A 14,836-nucleotide genomic window follows, 5' to 3' on the forward strand; every position below is an offset into this window, starting at 1 on the left:
ACGAACCCTATCAAAACATATATGTATTTAATAAACTGTGTAACAGTCAGTCTATAGTACATTGTGTATACAGTCTATAGTTCATTATACATTTTAAAAATATATCGGTTGTTCCGGTATGTGATGGTTGTCATAGCAGCATATTGATGGTGGGGGGTAAATTTGAACTCCATATTTTTAACCCTCCAATGTAATTTGCAAGCAACAATTAATTTTCATAAATGTGTAACATCTGATTGTTTTTGTTATTTTTGCATAGATACAATCGAAATAATAAATAAGAAAGTGACTTGGCTTTTGTGTGTTTTATTCTGTGCATGTACTTATTTTGTTTCATGGGTGGATACCCCCATATCCTTTGTTTCTCTGTAATATCTAGTAAATTAAAATCACTACAAAAATAAATCAGCGATCTATTTACAACTAAAAAAATATGCGTGTTCACACTGTTTACACACATTTTATCACATTGGTTGATTTATGATTGTTATAATTAAATCAAACTATATATACAATGAGTAAAAGTAAATACTTGCAGACGGTGAATATGAAACCTTGATTTTAAAATAAACATAACTATGTTCTTAACTATTCTTCAAACAGCATGTCAAATTTCTAACATATCAAGTCGAATGAGATATGTTTTTTTTTATATTTACGTATAATCTTTGGCTGATGTGTTAAAAATCTACGGGCTGTGCCGCATCTTATTACTTTTGAAGAATGCCAATAATTAGAAAAAAGAAAATCTGCGAGTGCTGCAATTTTCATGACGATTAATAATAATATGCTGGGGAGAGTTTTAAAGCCGCTGATTATGTATTTTTTCATGCAATGTTTTAAAGGAATAATAATAATAATCGTGGGTTCACTGTGGCTTTCCATACAAGAGTGATTGATTTTCAATGTCTAAACTTCGATAAGCCCGTCATCCTTTATATTTTTCTAACAGTATGATATTCATTTAGGTGTCAACGCCCATTAAGATTTTTTAAGTTTTGAAATGAGAATTTAGTATATCTAATGTTGACGGCGGTGACATAACCAATTTAACAAAACAGAAAGTTCACTTCCAGACGAATTCATTTTATTTTCACATTAAAAGTCATTAGAGGCATATGATATATACGTCTCTGACATAATCAAATAATCATACAATAATCATCGTTTTGTCAATAAATGCTTAATTTTCATTTCCAGAAGACTTTTACAACAGGGATTTCAGTATCAACATTAAGATTGATTGCACTGCCAGGAATTCAAAAACAGTAGTTACTTCACACATACATTTTTTTTTGTTATATTGTTTATAGGGCAAAGATCATGAACAATTGTTCTAATATGTCTTCATGACTTTATAGACAATTGAGAAAGGTTCTTACTCTATTTTTCATGAAATCTACCCTGAAGTACGCTCGTCGATATAAGGGTGTATTGGAATACAATTATCCTTTATCGGCAGGTTACTATCTGCCGTGAGTTAGTTCGCTGTCTTTGGTGAAGTAGTTTTCCGAATTGCTTTTACTTTTTCTTTGCTTTTTAGATCAAAGGCAAAGTTTAAAGGGTGTTCATGGAAAACTGTTGGAGTTACACATGACCTCTATATAAAGCAATGACATAAATGACCAAAAAAAGGGCCACACATGGGAAACCTGAGAAAAAATTGTATCGAAGCTGTCAAAAATAAACTATGCACATCTTTATAATTTGATCAATCAGTATGCAAAGCTTGGGGAAATGCCGATGGTACACTGTTAGTGCTATTAAACGAACAGCGTCTGGCACATATTCAAAAATTCAATCCTGGTATCTAGGATGAGTTTATATGCATGACACAAACTTTGCAAACTAATTTTTGAGATGGACGTCCGCGGTATAAGGATTATTATGATCTGGTGTCTGGTTACGCAGGTTTGGATTATATCTTAAAATTGGGAAAATTTCAATTTTGTGAATGTTGGTCGATTGTTAAAGGTGCAGCTAATCGAAACTTTAATTATCATCTTGAACTTTTCCATAGTAAACTCAAAATCATTAAGATCTTTCTCTACTTACATGTGACCATATTTCATACAGAGGTAGCAATCAAATATGCAGCAGTATAAGATTTACAATGCAGGCACTGGTCTGCACTAATTGTAGTTTGTTCTGAGTAAATATGGCCTTTTCCTTCGATGCATCGATTTTCAAATCAATCGGTATTTTCCACTGATGCGACCATACATCTCAGAAATAGACTAAGAGACGGACTATACTACAAGGATATTAAAATCATAAGGGATATTTCTCTATTCAAATATGGTGATTATACCGAATAAAGGTGTCAATCCTAGACACATGAAAGTGTATGTTACAACATATTTGATTCGAAAGAATTCTCTGCATTACTAAAATATCAAAAGACCAGAGTTTTTCGATTTTACAATCTAGTAAAAACATTTACTAAATTTTATCATCGATCAAGGACATCATTTGTAAATATAAATCAATATTCAGACATATTATGCGTTCAGGTATTTCTCAGCCAATGTTTGATGTTAATATTCCTTAAAAATGTCATTATTCACCTCAAAGCTAACCAAACCTTTAAACACTCATTCAGAATAGATAAGATACTGTTGTCAGATCATTTAAGATGGCGTACTTTGGTACTACAATTGATTCACTCAAAGGATGAAGATGGCGTACTATGGTACTACAATTGATTCTCTCAAAGGATGAAGATGGCGTACTTTGGTACTACAATTGATTCACTCAAAGGATGAAGATGGCGTTCACTCAAAGGATGAAGATGGCGTACTTTGGTACTACAATTGATTCACTCAAAGGATGAAGATGGCGTACTTTGGTACTACAATTGATTCACTCAAAGGATGAAGATGGCGTACTTTGGTATTACAATTGATTCAATCAAAGGATGAAGATGGCGTACTTTGGTACTACAATTGATTCACTCAAAGGATGAAGATGGCGTACTTTGGTACTACAATTGATTCAATCAAAGGATGAAGATGGCGTTCTTTGGTACTGCAATTGATACACTCAAAGGATGAAGATGGCGTACTTTGGTACTACAATTGATTCACTCAAAGGATGAAGATGGCGTTCACTCAAAGGATGAAGATGGCGTACTTTGGTACTACAATTGATACACTCAAAGGATGAAGATGGCGTACTTTGGTACTACAATTGATTCACTCAAAGGATGAAGATGGCGTACTTTGGTACTACAATTGATTCACTCAAAGGATGAAGATGGCGTACTTTGGTACTACAATTGATTCACTCAAAGGATGAAGATGGCGTACTTTGGTACTACAGTTGATTCACTCAAAGGATGAAGATGGCGTACTTTGGTACTACAATTGATACACTCAAAGGATGAAGATGGCGTACTTTGGTACTACAATTGATTCTACAATTGATTCACTCAAAGGATGAAGATGGCGTACTTTGGTACTACAATTGATTCACTCAAAGGATGAAGATGGCGTACTTTGGTACTACAATTGATTCACTCAAAGGATGAAGATGGCGTACTATGGTACTACAATTGATTCACTCAAAGGATGAAGATGGCGTTCTTTGGTACTACAATTGATTCACTCAAAGGATGACGTCTTTGCATTGGAAATAAAAATAAATTTTGTTACCTTTTCTGACATCAAACTCAAGACTTCTTTTAAACTGTGTTTTACTGCACATATTGCTGTGTATTTGATTATTCTACATTGACTAAATATATAAGGGAGGGTTTGAGACCTCACAAAACATGTGTAGGGACTAGCTAGCTGTGCTGAAGACCAATCGGTGCCCTTGTGCTGTTTTATGTTTTTTGGTAGGGTTATGGTCATATTGACACAAATTTTTATTGTCAATTTAATAAAAGTTCCCAACATGACAAAATGTGAAACAATTAAGAAAAAAACAATGTCCTAATTAATATGCAAAACAATAAATGACATACAAACATGACCAATAGCTGCCATCAACAACATCCTCTGAATAAACCCCTGTTCTCACTCTTATCATATGGTTTTATCTCCCATGTTTAAGTCAGTATCAACACAGATTTGGTATTTTTCATAGACAAAATAAAACTTGAGTGGAGAAAATGCATCAATCTAATAAAATTGAGAATGGAAATGGGGAATGTGCCAAAGAGACAACAACCCGACCATAGAAAAAAATAACAGCAGAAGGTCACCAACAGTACATTTTGCTGAAAAAATAACAAGATGTTTATCAATTTTTAATATATTTTTAATTCATAAAGTACTATTACATGACAGAGGGATAATGCCAATGATCCTTTTATTCTTTAAGCATACCTGCCATCATTCAAGAGTTGTATTAGAAATTTTCTTTATCAACTTTCCTTTGGACGACAATTTGTGCAATGATCTTTTTTAGACAAACTTGTATTTTACTAAAAAAATATTTAAGAGTATAGTATTTTCTAGCCAAAACCTATAGTGTAAAATTTTCTTTCCTATGTCCTATAGATATAAGATATTATATGAGTGCCAATGAGACAACTCTCCATCCAAGTCACATTTTGTAAAAGTAACCATTAAAATTCAAAGTATGACTTCAATACTATGCCTAGTATAAAAAAAAACTGTTTTTTTTAATACAATGACAACATAGTATTATTGTTAAAGTTGTTTATCTCCTTTCCTTAGAGGTTCAAACTTTAGATGAGATTAATTCTGTTAGTTTTCGATAAAATGACAACATGTTGGTGTTTATTGTTTAAGCTGTTAATCCCATTTCTTTTGAAGTCCAAACTTTGGAGGAGATAATACTCATTTCTGAAGTCTCGCTCAAGATAAGACAGTGATAGCAGGTATGTTTAAAGAAGTAAGGCTAACAAATCTGTAAATCTCAAAGCAAAAAGAGGTATTCCAAGCAATGAATGTAATATTTAAACATGAATGCTCACTATGTGCAAACTTTTATAAAAACTAAAAGATATCTGATTATTTTTCTAATTATAATCAAACTGTCTGGATCTCAAAAACAAGCATATTATTTTTCCATTATCTTAATGTAGTATGCTTACTCTTGTGAAAAATATGCCTTTGGCAAAAATATTGCTATTTGAACTATAGCTTCGAAAACATCTAAATATTCTCATAATTGAAAAAATCCTGATAGATATGAGATCTAACACCTCCAATAAAAAACATCAACAAAACAACAATTATTATTCAAAACAAAAACTATATACTGTCAACAGTCTTAAAAACAAAATAACTGATTCTAAATGATGAACAGTTATTACCATTCTTCATTGTCATATCTCTATAAAAGACATTTAATCAATATATCATAATAAAAAGTCATGCATCATGTAAAGCAATAAGGTTTTGAAACAATTTTTAACAATATTCACATTATATTTTTAAGTTTAGTGTTATATGTTTTGAAATAGTGCTGGTCATTGTGGGATTTAATAAAGGGGTAAATGTAAAACATCATGTTAAAGAACATGGTAAGCTTCTTAAAAAAAAAAAAAAACCCGTTAAGCAAAATGTAAATAGTGGTCAGAAGAAAACTCAATAATGCATTTTTAATGTCATTGTGTGCAGTGATCAGGACTTAGGTTGGAGTTTTCTACAGGAAGAAACTGAATGCAATAATCAATTTTGATAAAGAAGCAATGCACTTGATTGATAATATAATATGAAGAAAGAAACCTGTTTTACAATGAAAAAGATAATGTTACGGTCGCTTATAAAGAGAAAATATTTTGCTACAGTAGTTGTTATTATGACAAGTACAGATATGTAATAAAGATTATTACTTATTCAAATAATTGCAGAATATATTTTGACAATCATGTAGTACCAACAATTACTTTAAAATACCCTGTTGATTTTAATGAACAAATGTTCTGTTTAAAATGGTTTCAATGCTCTTTCCAAGAAAAAGTTCATCAGAAAGTTGTAATGAGGGACAAACTTATATTGCTATTGTAATAAAGCAAATCCCTTGTAAAACTGTCTTACAATTATACAGAAATTTTATGTACACAAAAAGGTCTTCCAAAATTTGGTCAAATTTATATGTTTAGGCCTCCTTCCAAAAAGTAACTACAATTTAGGTATAGGTCAGGGTTATTTTTTTAGTAACTAAATGGAAAATATCCTATCATAGCAATATTTACACAGCACACTGTTTATAAAGTAGTATAGAGCTAAACATTTATCCAATAACTCTTCTGACAAACACATTGTTATATTTGCTTTTTGTATACCTAATCGACTTAATAAATTATTCATCAATATCTTTTAAATCATATATCATATGTTCTCCAGAGAATACTAAACCAAGCTTAAACAAATTTTCTAAAAGCTGTACACAAATAAAAGCTGATAAAATTTCAATCATTTTTAAACCCTTACAATATAAAAACAGTCATTAACGCAATAACAATTATAAACTATAAATGTGCATCTATGCTCAAATATAATAACAAATCACAGAATTGACATATGATATGACACAAAGTAATAAGTGACCTAGATGTTGGTGAAACTAGGTCAAAAGTTTAGTATTATGTTAACTCATATCCTTTTAAGTATAGTAAAGTTGTTCAATACGAGTCACCAATGAACACTATTTGATTAACAAATCCATTTTACATTGAACAAAACACGACACCAAGCCATGTTCTTTAGAGTGCTCCAATGTTCTGAAGCCACAGATGCACCAGTCTTGTGTGTTCAAATGCACATCAAATGTGCATCATTAGTTGTCAAGTTGATCTTTTAAATTAATCCTCTGGTTGATAAACTATTCCACCTGGACCAGCTAGAGAAGAATGTCCCATCAAATCAAAATCTATCTGCCTAGCAGCCTGACGACCTTCAGTTATTGCCCATACAACCAGTGACTGCCCTCTTCTACAATCTATTAATAGAACAAAAAACTAGTCATAAATAAGGAGATATCAATTTCATATTTATTCTACAATCTATTACTAGACCAAATAATTAGTCCTAAAAAGGAGATATCAATATGATATTTATTCTACAATCTATAACTTGTAATAGACAAAATAATTAGTCATAAGAAGAAAATATCAATCTGAATTTCTTATCCTAGAAAAATGTTTTGAATTATATATATATATATATATATGCAAACTAGTATCAATTGTTGATCTACCTGGTAACACAAAAGTCAATGTACATGATTTTTTTAGAATTAAAAAAGATAATTGTAATAACTCCTTATCTCTTGATGTTGTATAAAGCCCGTAAACAAATAGATAAATATTACGAAAAAAAAATCTTTGGGAAGGAATCACAATCAGCATCTACATTAGTATTTTAAATATTGTAACGTGGTTCTTAAAATAAGGTATTCTTATAAAAAAATTGTAAAGATGTGAAGTGGTATAATTATTCTTTTGTCTAAGAAAACACATATAGAATAATTAAAGAAAACGAATCGCTAAAAGGCTCGTTTGTTACGTGTAATCACTATTTATCATAATTTTCAACTGTATATTACCGATTTAACATCTCATTTTATCTTCATTTTGCATTAAGAAAAAGTACTTAATAAATACTTGAGTGATTAACTTGTGTCAAATTGTATAAAAAGATGACAGTATTTTCACAGTTAACAGATTCATGTCGTAAATGACTCACTCTGATCATCTAGTAAAATCTAGTTTTTATTTTAAGATAAACCAAGTATGTCAGTATGTCATGGATTATCTGTAAGAAAAACAATTCCCTTGAGCTAAAATTTACTATATCTACTGTTATTGGGTCATTTGGTTAAATATATCATAACAGCTGAGATGAAGAAATGTTAAAAGAATTGAGGTCACTTGATATAAAACCTAAAGATATCTATAACATTAAATATTTAATCTCACTTTCACAAATTAAAGATTATTTGAGCTCTTTAATATCAGGTAATGTGCTGTATGTGTAAATTATATGACAAAAAAATCTTAATTCAAATGAATAGTACATTTATGATTATATATTCTATTAATACTAACTTTATTCAAGGTTATCTAATAATAATAACGAAACTGGACTGGTTCCACTTACATTCAAATACTTCAAAGAAAGTCTATCTTTTATTGAAAGCCTAAAAGGTCTATCTGAAAAGGCATGTTGACCAATTCTTTTATCTTTTGTCCAGAATGTCAACCTACTATGCACACTTATACTAACCTCCAGCAGCGTATAACCTAGGTACACTAGTCGCATATTTGTTCTTTGAAGTCTGGAAGTTTCCTCTTGCATCAAGCTTTGCTGATAATTCATCTGCAATCTTCTTCTCTGGTCCCAAAAATCCCATAGCTAACATTACCATATCACATTTAATTAATTTCTCTGATCCTAAAAAATATTATGGTAGATTGTCAATATCAAGATAGAATGTGGTATAAGAAGAGTTCTCTTTCCTTACACTATTTATCCCTTCTTTACATGTTGATCATTTTTATTCAATCAAAGTGGTCTGTTTGATCTCAGTTGTTTATTGGTCAAAATTAGATTATGTCGTCAAGGTTTATTGCTTTCCTCTGAATTTCTTATTGCTATGTGATGAAAAAAGGCGACCATGTCTGATGAAGTCTCATAGAAAAAAAGTACTCTTATTGAAGATCAATTGAAAGGAAGGATTGAGTTTGTCTGCATGCACATCATTTAAAAATCATTAGAGAAACAGAATCCACTAAAAAAAATTGTGCAATACAATATTTATCGACTCTCTACAGTTAAATTTTAAACATTTAAAGCACTCAGCGAGCCTCATGTTTTAATTTTAAAATTTAACTGTCTAAAATGAATAATTATTGTATCATTATCTATACAGTGGTATAATCTATATATACACAGCACTGTTTGTCTGTATATAGATCTCTAAATGTTTATTTTGTTTATTTTGTTGGTGGTTGCTGTCTCATTGATATATATTACACATCGGATTTAGATCATCAGGAATGTTTCTGTAAATACAAACTTTAAGAGATTCAAGTGTCCCTCTGGTTACTTTATCAAAACCTTAAAAAGTTGTACCCCTAAAATTGAATCATCAAATTACATACAATCTTGACAATAATTTTTGTATACCTTCAACATCTTTCATGTTCCAGCGACCAGCATCATCCTTTACCCATTCTACCAATGCAGTATTTATACCACAAACATTTCCATTTCCATCATCAACAAAATTCTAAAATTACACAATAGAATATCTTTTCACATTAACATAATTCAAACATGAAATTGACAGGTCATATCCATAAAAGGGGTGGTTCTCCAGAGGTTAAACTAATTCATTAACAAGAATGTGTCATCAGTACATGGATGCCCCATCCGCACTATCATTTTCTATGTTCAATGGACCGTAAAAATGGGGGAAAATCTCTAATTTGGCATTAAAATTAGAAAGATCATATCATAGGGAACATGTTTACTAAGATTCAAGTTGATTGGACTTCAACTTCATCAAAAACTACCTTGATCAAAAACTTTAACCAAAAACTTCAACCTGAACTTAACACTATCATTTTTTATGTTCAGTGGACTGCGAAAATGGGATAAAATCTCTTATTTAGCATTAAAATTAGAAAGATCATACCATAGGGGACATGTTTACTAAGTTTCAAGTTGATTGGACTTCAACTTCATCAAAAACTACCTCGATCAAAAACTTTAACCTGAAGCGGAACGAACGGACAGACAGAGGCACAGACCAGACAACATAATGCCAATAAATGGGGCATAAAAACAACATTAGCTTTGATTACACAAATGATATCACAAAACAAACCTTATAAGTTTACTTTTAGATAAAAAAAAAAAAAAAGTATGTTAAATAAGGCAATAATGTGGCCCTTATTTTTCAGTTATAATCGTTAATTAGCATTTATTTGACCATTATCATTACAAATCATACATTACATAATGACTACATGCATAGAGGCATTTCTTGATAGATGGTGGTTATTCCATAATCAAAGAGCAGATTGCTCTGAGGGATACGATTGCCATTGTTTTCATTGATACATGTACTTATTATTTTCAAAAATAATTCAACTGCACGTGTAAAATGTAATTTACGTAATCTGAATGGCTATTCAACTTTAAAATTAGCCAATCCTGGATACAAGTGTATGAACAATGTACTTATTGTGTTTTATTTTTGTACTATCAATTCCAAGTTTACTTTCCACAGCAGTTACTGAGAGTGAGAGAAGGTATTTCACTTCGTACCGTATCGCCTATTTTCCTACATGAATTCTGTAGTCGCCGTCACGTAAAATTGGCACAATGATTTTTGTCATTTTTTTTAAAATATCAGCCACTTTCACTAGAGATGATGTTTTTCAATTAGCGGAAGAAAAATCCAATCCAAATATCCACTACTATCCTACCTTTTATTGTGTTTGCACTGTATAATCCTGCCCTTCACATTTTTCAAGATTATTTACATTGTAAAACCGCCATCTTGGTTTCTACGAGGATACCTGATTTACATAAAATTTGTTACTCTCCGGTAATATCATTGTCATTGATGATACAATTTCCCACACTTTTTGCATAAAGATGATGAAAAGCTCCGAGAGACAGGAGAAAATGGACAGTACATGGAGTTCCACGGTAACACTTCCGGTAATAACAATGTCGGATTCCACCATATAAAATAATCTTGGATTATGTTAAGGTCAGGATTATACAGTGCAAACACAATAAAAGGTAGGACAGTAGTTGTTTTTTGGAATGATATTTGATTCCCCTAAATGAAAAACGTCATCTTGAATGAATGCAGTTGTTAGTTTAAAAATTTTCAACCAAAAACATTGTGCCAATTTTACGTGACGGGGACTATAGGTGGAACCCCATTCTAACTCTTTAAATATGTAACTTCCTTGAGGTCAGCGACTCCTTTCTGTACACATTCCTCTGTTTAAATTGCAATCGGTTTTAACATAATACAATGTCTATCGACAGAATGAGTTATTTTTTCTCGACGTATCGTTGTTTGATAGAAGTTACTTACGGAAGGGAGACAACTCGAAACGATAATATGGAAGACTTCATTTTAGCTGAAGGGGTGTTCTAGTTACACCTTTACCTTGTGGACTACATTTATTTTAATTTCAATGATGCATATGATTTAAAATTATGCAACAACAATAACCCTCAATAGCAGACATACATAGAAAAGATCTCATAAGTTTTAAATTAATCAATGGAGTTGGGAATCTAGAGCAACCATTCAATCTGATACCCCTTCAAGTCAAGAAAACTATATGCATGTGCATAATTACCTAAACAAACCCTAGACTTGTGATTTGTAGCAAGGACGTATATTAAATGTTAATTAAACGACCACCATTTCTTTATGGAAGTACAATATCAAATATCAGTTTCATAACGGTGACATATAAGATACTCCACTTTTGTTCTTATATGACAGAAATAGATTTAAAGATGGGAATTCAGAGAACTCTCGCATGTTATCAAAACTGGGGGATTCCCTCTGACGTGTTTCTAAATTTATAAAAACACTAACTATAAATACTGCTTAATTCTGATTTTCCGTGTTGTTAAAAACATGCATACAAGTCAAGGGAAATATCGAAACATGAAGATTATGAGAAGAACATTATAGGACAGTTGTTTAAATTCAATCCTTTGGTTTTTATACCATTTAAAGCAAGACAATCTCAAGAATCTGAGATGTTCCTTGATGTTTAGAATAAAACGGTTGACGTGAGGGCATGGCCCTGAGTCAATGGTATAAGTCTACAGATTACTTAAAAGCATTCGTATCCCAAAAATAGCCTAAACAATTGCAGGAAATAGTTCATTCAATTTCAAGCATTGACACTTTAACAACCATATTGATATTACTCTTTAAGAATGAGATAAGAAGATCTACAGTTAAAAAATACCATAATATCTTTAACTGATCATACTGAACACTTACAGAACTCTTGATATTGAAGATTCTTGGGTCTCTACCAAACTTCAGTTCCACTTCTTCATGTCCATAGTCCATCTTGAAGACTTTGGGCCATGTAGGCCAAGGATTATTAGGTGCTCTGCTGGGAGGTGGTGGTGGCAAGATTTCAAATGATGTAATGCTTTTAGCACCCTAAAAAAATAACAGTAAAACATTATACAATTTGGATTAAAACTTTGTTAAATGAAATTTCATAAAACAATATAAATCAACATAAGAAATCTAAGATTACAGGGTTCACCTCATTATGGACAATGTTTAAATGATTGAATGTCAGAAAGCTTGGGAAATAGGTAAGAGAGATCGTCTTCTGCCTTGATGTTGACCTTCTTTCCTAAGATGCTTTTCTACACAAGCATGGACGATTCTTTTACTAGGTAAAGAGATTTTTAAACTCACAACTAAAAACTTCAAACATAATCAAGGTTAATTTTCATAAAATCTAGGTCATATTGACCTTTCTTGCTGAAGCTAACCTACTTTCCAAGATACATCTCATCACAAGTTCAGACAATCCAACTACTTACAGTTACAAAGAAATTAACTCAACACAAAATTTAACCCGGTTCAATATAGGATAGATAATAGGTCACAACAACCTTCTTTTGCCGGCATAGTGACCTTCTATCCAAAATGCTTATCATATATGGGGTAAAATTGAGAATGGAAATGGGGAATGTGTCAAAGAGACAACAACCCGCCCAAATAAAAAAACAACAGCAGAGGGTCACCAACAGGTCTTCAATGTAGCGAGAAATTCCCGCACCCGGAGGCGTCCTTCAGCTGGCCCCTAAACAAATATATACTAGTCCAGTGATAATGAACGCCATACTAATTTCCAAATTGTATACAGCATACAATAATTGAAGTATATAAAATGGATAAATTTGTTCGGCTAAAAATGTCAAACGCTATCAGTATTAAATAGTAGAATGGGGCTGAATATTGAAATACTACTTTTTGATAAATATTCCTAAAGTTATGAATTAGAGCAGTTCTCGCTCGGACACACACTCCATAATCTAGTATATTATAAGAGCATAAAATAGTTAGTTTAATACTGTAAATTCAGATATTATTACAAGGTTTTTATTATTGTGAAAAATGGGACAGAGTTTTAAATGCAATAATTTAAACTTGCAACTTGAAATATTTTATATGAATTAAAAACAGGATTTTTCTCAAAATCGTAAAATTTAAATTGCATTTCGGCCTTTGATGACAAAATCGCAGTAATAAATGCATGCAATAATTTCTGAATTAATAGTATTCCTATTGTTATGCACACATTGGACTCTACTTACATGTCTCAGGGAAGTGGCAATACAATCACAACCTGTGTCCCCTCCCCCAATAATGACCACATCCTTGTCCTTGGCTAACATCTTAGCATATTCTATATCATTTCCTTCTTGCTTCTTTTGCCACGTCTCAAGGAAACTCATGGCATAATGGATTCCATTTAAGTTCCTGCCTGAAAACAAATGTGATAATATTGATATAAACATACATCCTGGTAACTGTTAAGTCTGTAATTCAGTGGTTGTTGTTTATTGCTGTATTTCATATTTGTTTTGTTTTTTTACTAATTTAAAAAAAAAACTAGATGTGTCAAAGCGACACAAATGGCCCCGTCTCAAAAAGTTGAAAAATCTGTAATTTCAATAACATATGTGGACAGAAACATGATGGTAGTCTCACATATTAAAAATCAGCTCAAAATCTGGAGGCGTGTAATAAAAAAACAACGTATAACTGAGATTTTCAACAATTCACAAAGTTGTAAACCCTTAATTTTGGCAAAAATTAGCAGAAGGGAATGAAACTTGAACTTGATCTGTAACTCTGTCACGGTAAAGAAGTTCTTTCATAATATATAAGTTCCAAATGGAAACAATATTCTGGAATTTTATTTCCACTGGAATAAATATTACAGTAAATGTTCCTAACAGAATAAATGGTATAGAATATTTGTTCCAACAGGAACAGATATTATGACATTGTTTATAACAAAGTTTCCATTGGAACTTCTGTTAGGTGGAACAAATATACGTTGACAACTCATCATGTATAGCTCACATACCAAAAATCAGCCCAATATCTGAACGCATTTAAAAAAAAAAATGTCCGTATAACTGTGATTTTCAAAAATTTATCAAAGTCCAGAGCCCGAAATTACAGCAAAAATTAGTCGAGCAGAACGAAATTTAAACTTGATCTGTAACTCATCATGAGTAACTCACATACCAAAAAATTAGCTCAATATCTGAAAGAGTTTAGAAAAAAAGACTCTATAACTGTGATTTTCAACAATTTATCAAAAGTCCTTAGCTCCTTTTAGAATTAGGCAAAAATTAGCCGAGCAGAACAAAACTTAAACTTGATCTGTAACTCATCTTGGTTAACTCACATGCCAAAAATCATCCCAATATCTGAAAGCGTTTAGAAAAAAGACCGTATAACTGATTTTCAACAACTTATCTAAGTCAAAACCCAGTAATTTTGGCAAAAAAGTAATAGAGCAGAAAGAAACGTAAACTTGATCTGTAACTCATCATGGTTAACTCACATACCAAAAATCAGTCCATTATCTGAAGGATTTCAGAAAAAAAATCTGTATAATGGTTTGTTGCCGAATGACGGAATGACAGAATTACACAAATGATTACGGAATTATGGAATTTTGGACAAGGGTAAAACTATATGGCACCGACAACTTCATCGGGGGCCATAAAAATCAGTTGATAGTTTATTCTTTCGAATTCATTTACATTTGATAATGAAGATTAAATACTCAACTGGTACAGGAAGGTTTTTAAAGTATACC

General features: G+C 31.5%; 1 protein-coding gene across 2 annotated transcripts in view; it reads right to left on the bottom strand.

The window, feature by feature from the left end:
- Positions 1–4,241: 4,241 nt before the first annotated feature.
- The window catches only part of LOC139491253 (uncharacterized), a 69,522-nt gene continuing 58,927 nt past the window's right edge, over positions 4,242–14,836 (bottom strand). For both annotated transcript variants that reach the window (XM_071278782.1, XM_071278783.1), the window contains 5 exons: positions 13,314–13,483; positions 11,974–12,141; positions 9,108–9,210; positions 8,205–8,372; positions 4,242–6,918 (listed from right to left, as the gene is read on the bottom strand). In XM_071278782.1, the coding sequence (XP_071134883.1) occupies positions 6,782–6,918; positions 8,205–8,372; positions 9,108–9,210; positions 11,974–12,141; positions 13,314–13,483 (746 nt within the window). In that variant the 3' untranslated portion in view covers positions 4,242–6,781. The remainder of the gene's footprint in view (positions 6,919–8,204; positions 8,373–9,107; positions 9,211–11,973; positions 12,142–13,313; positions 13,484–14,836) is intronic.

Source organism: Mytilus edulis, chromosome 10, assembly GCF_963676685.1.
Source record: "Mytilus edulis chromosome 10, xbMytEdul2.2, whole genome shotgun sequence".
NCBI classification, from domain to species: domain Eukaryota; kingdom Metazoa; phylum Mollusca; class Bivalvia; order Mytilida; family Mytilidae; genus Mytilus; species Mytilus edulis.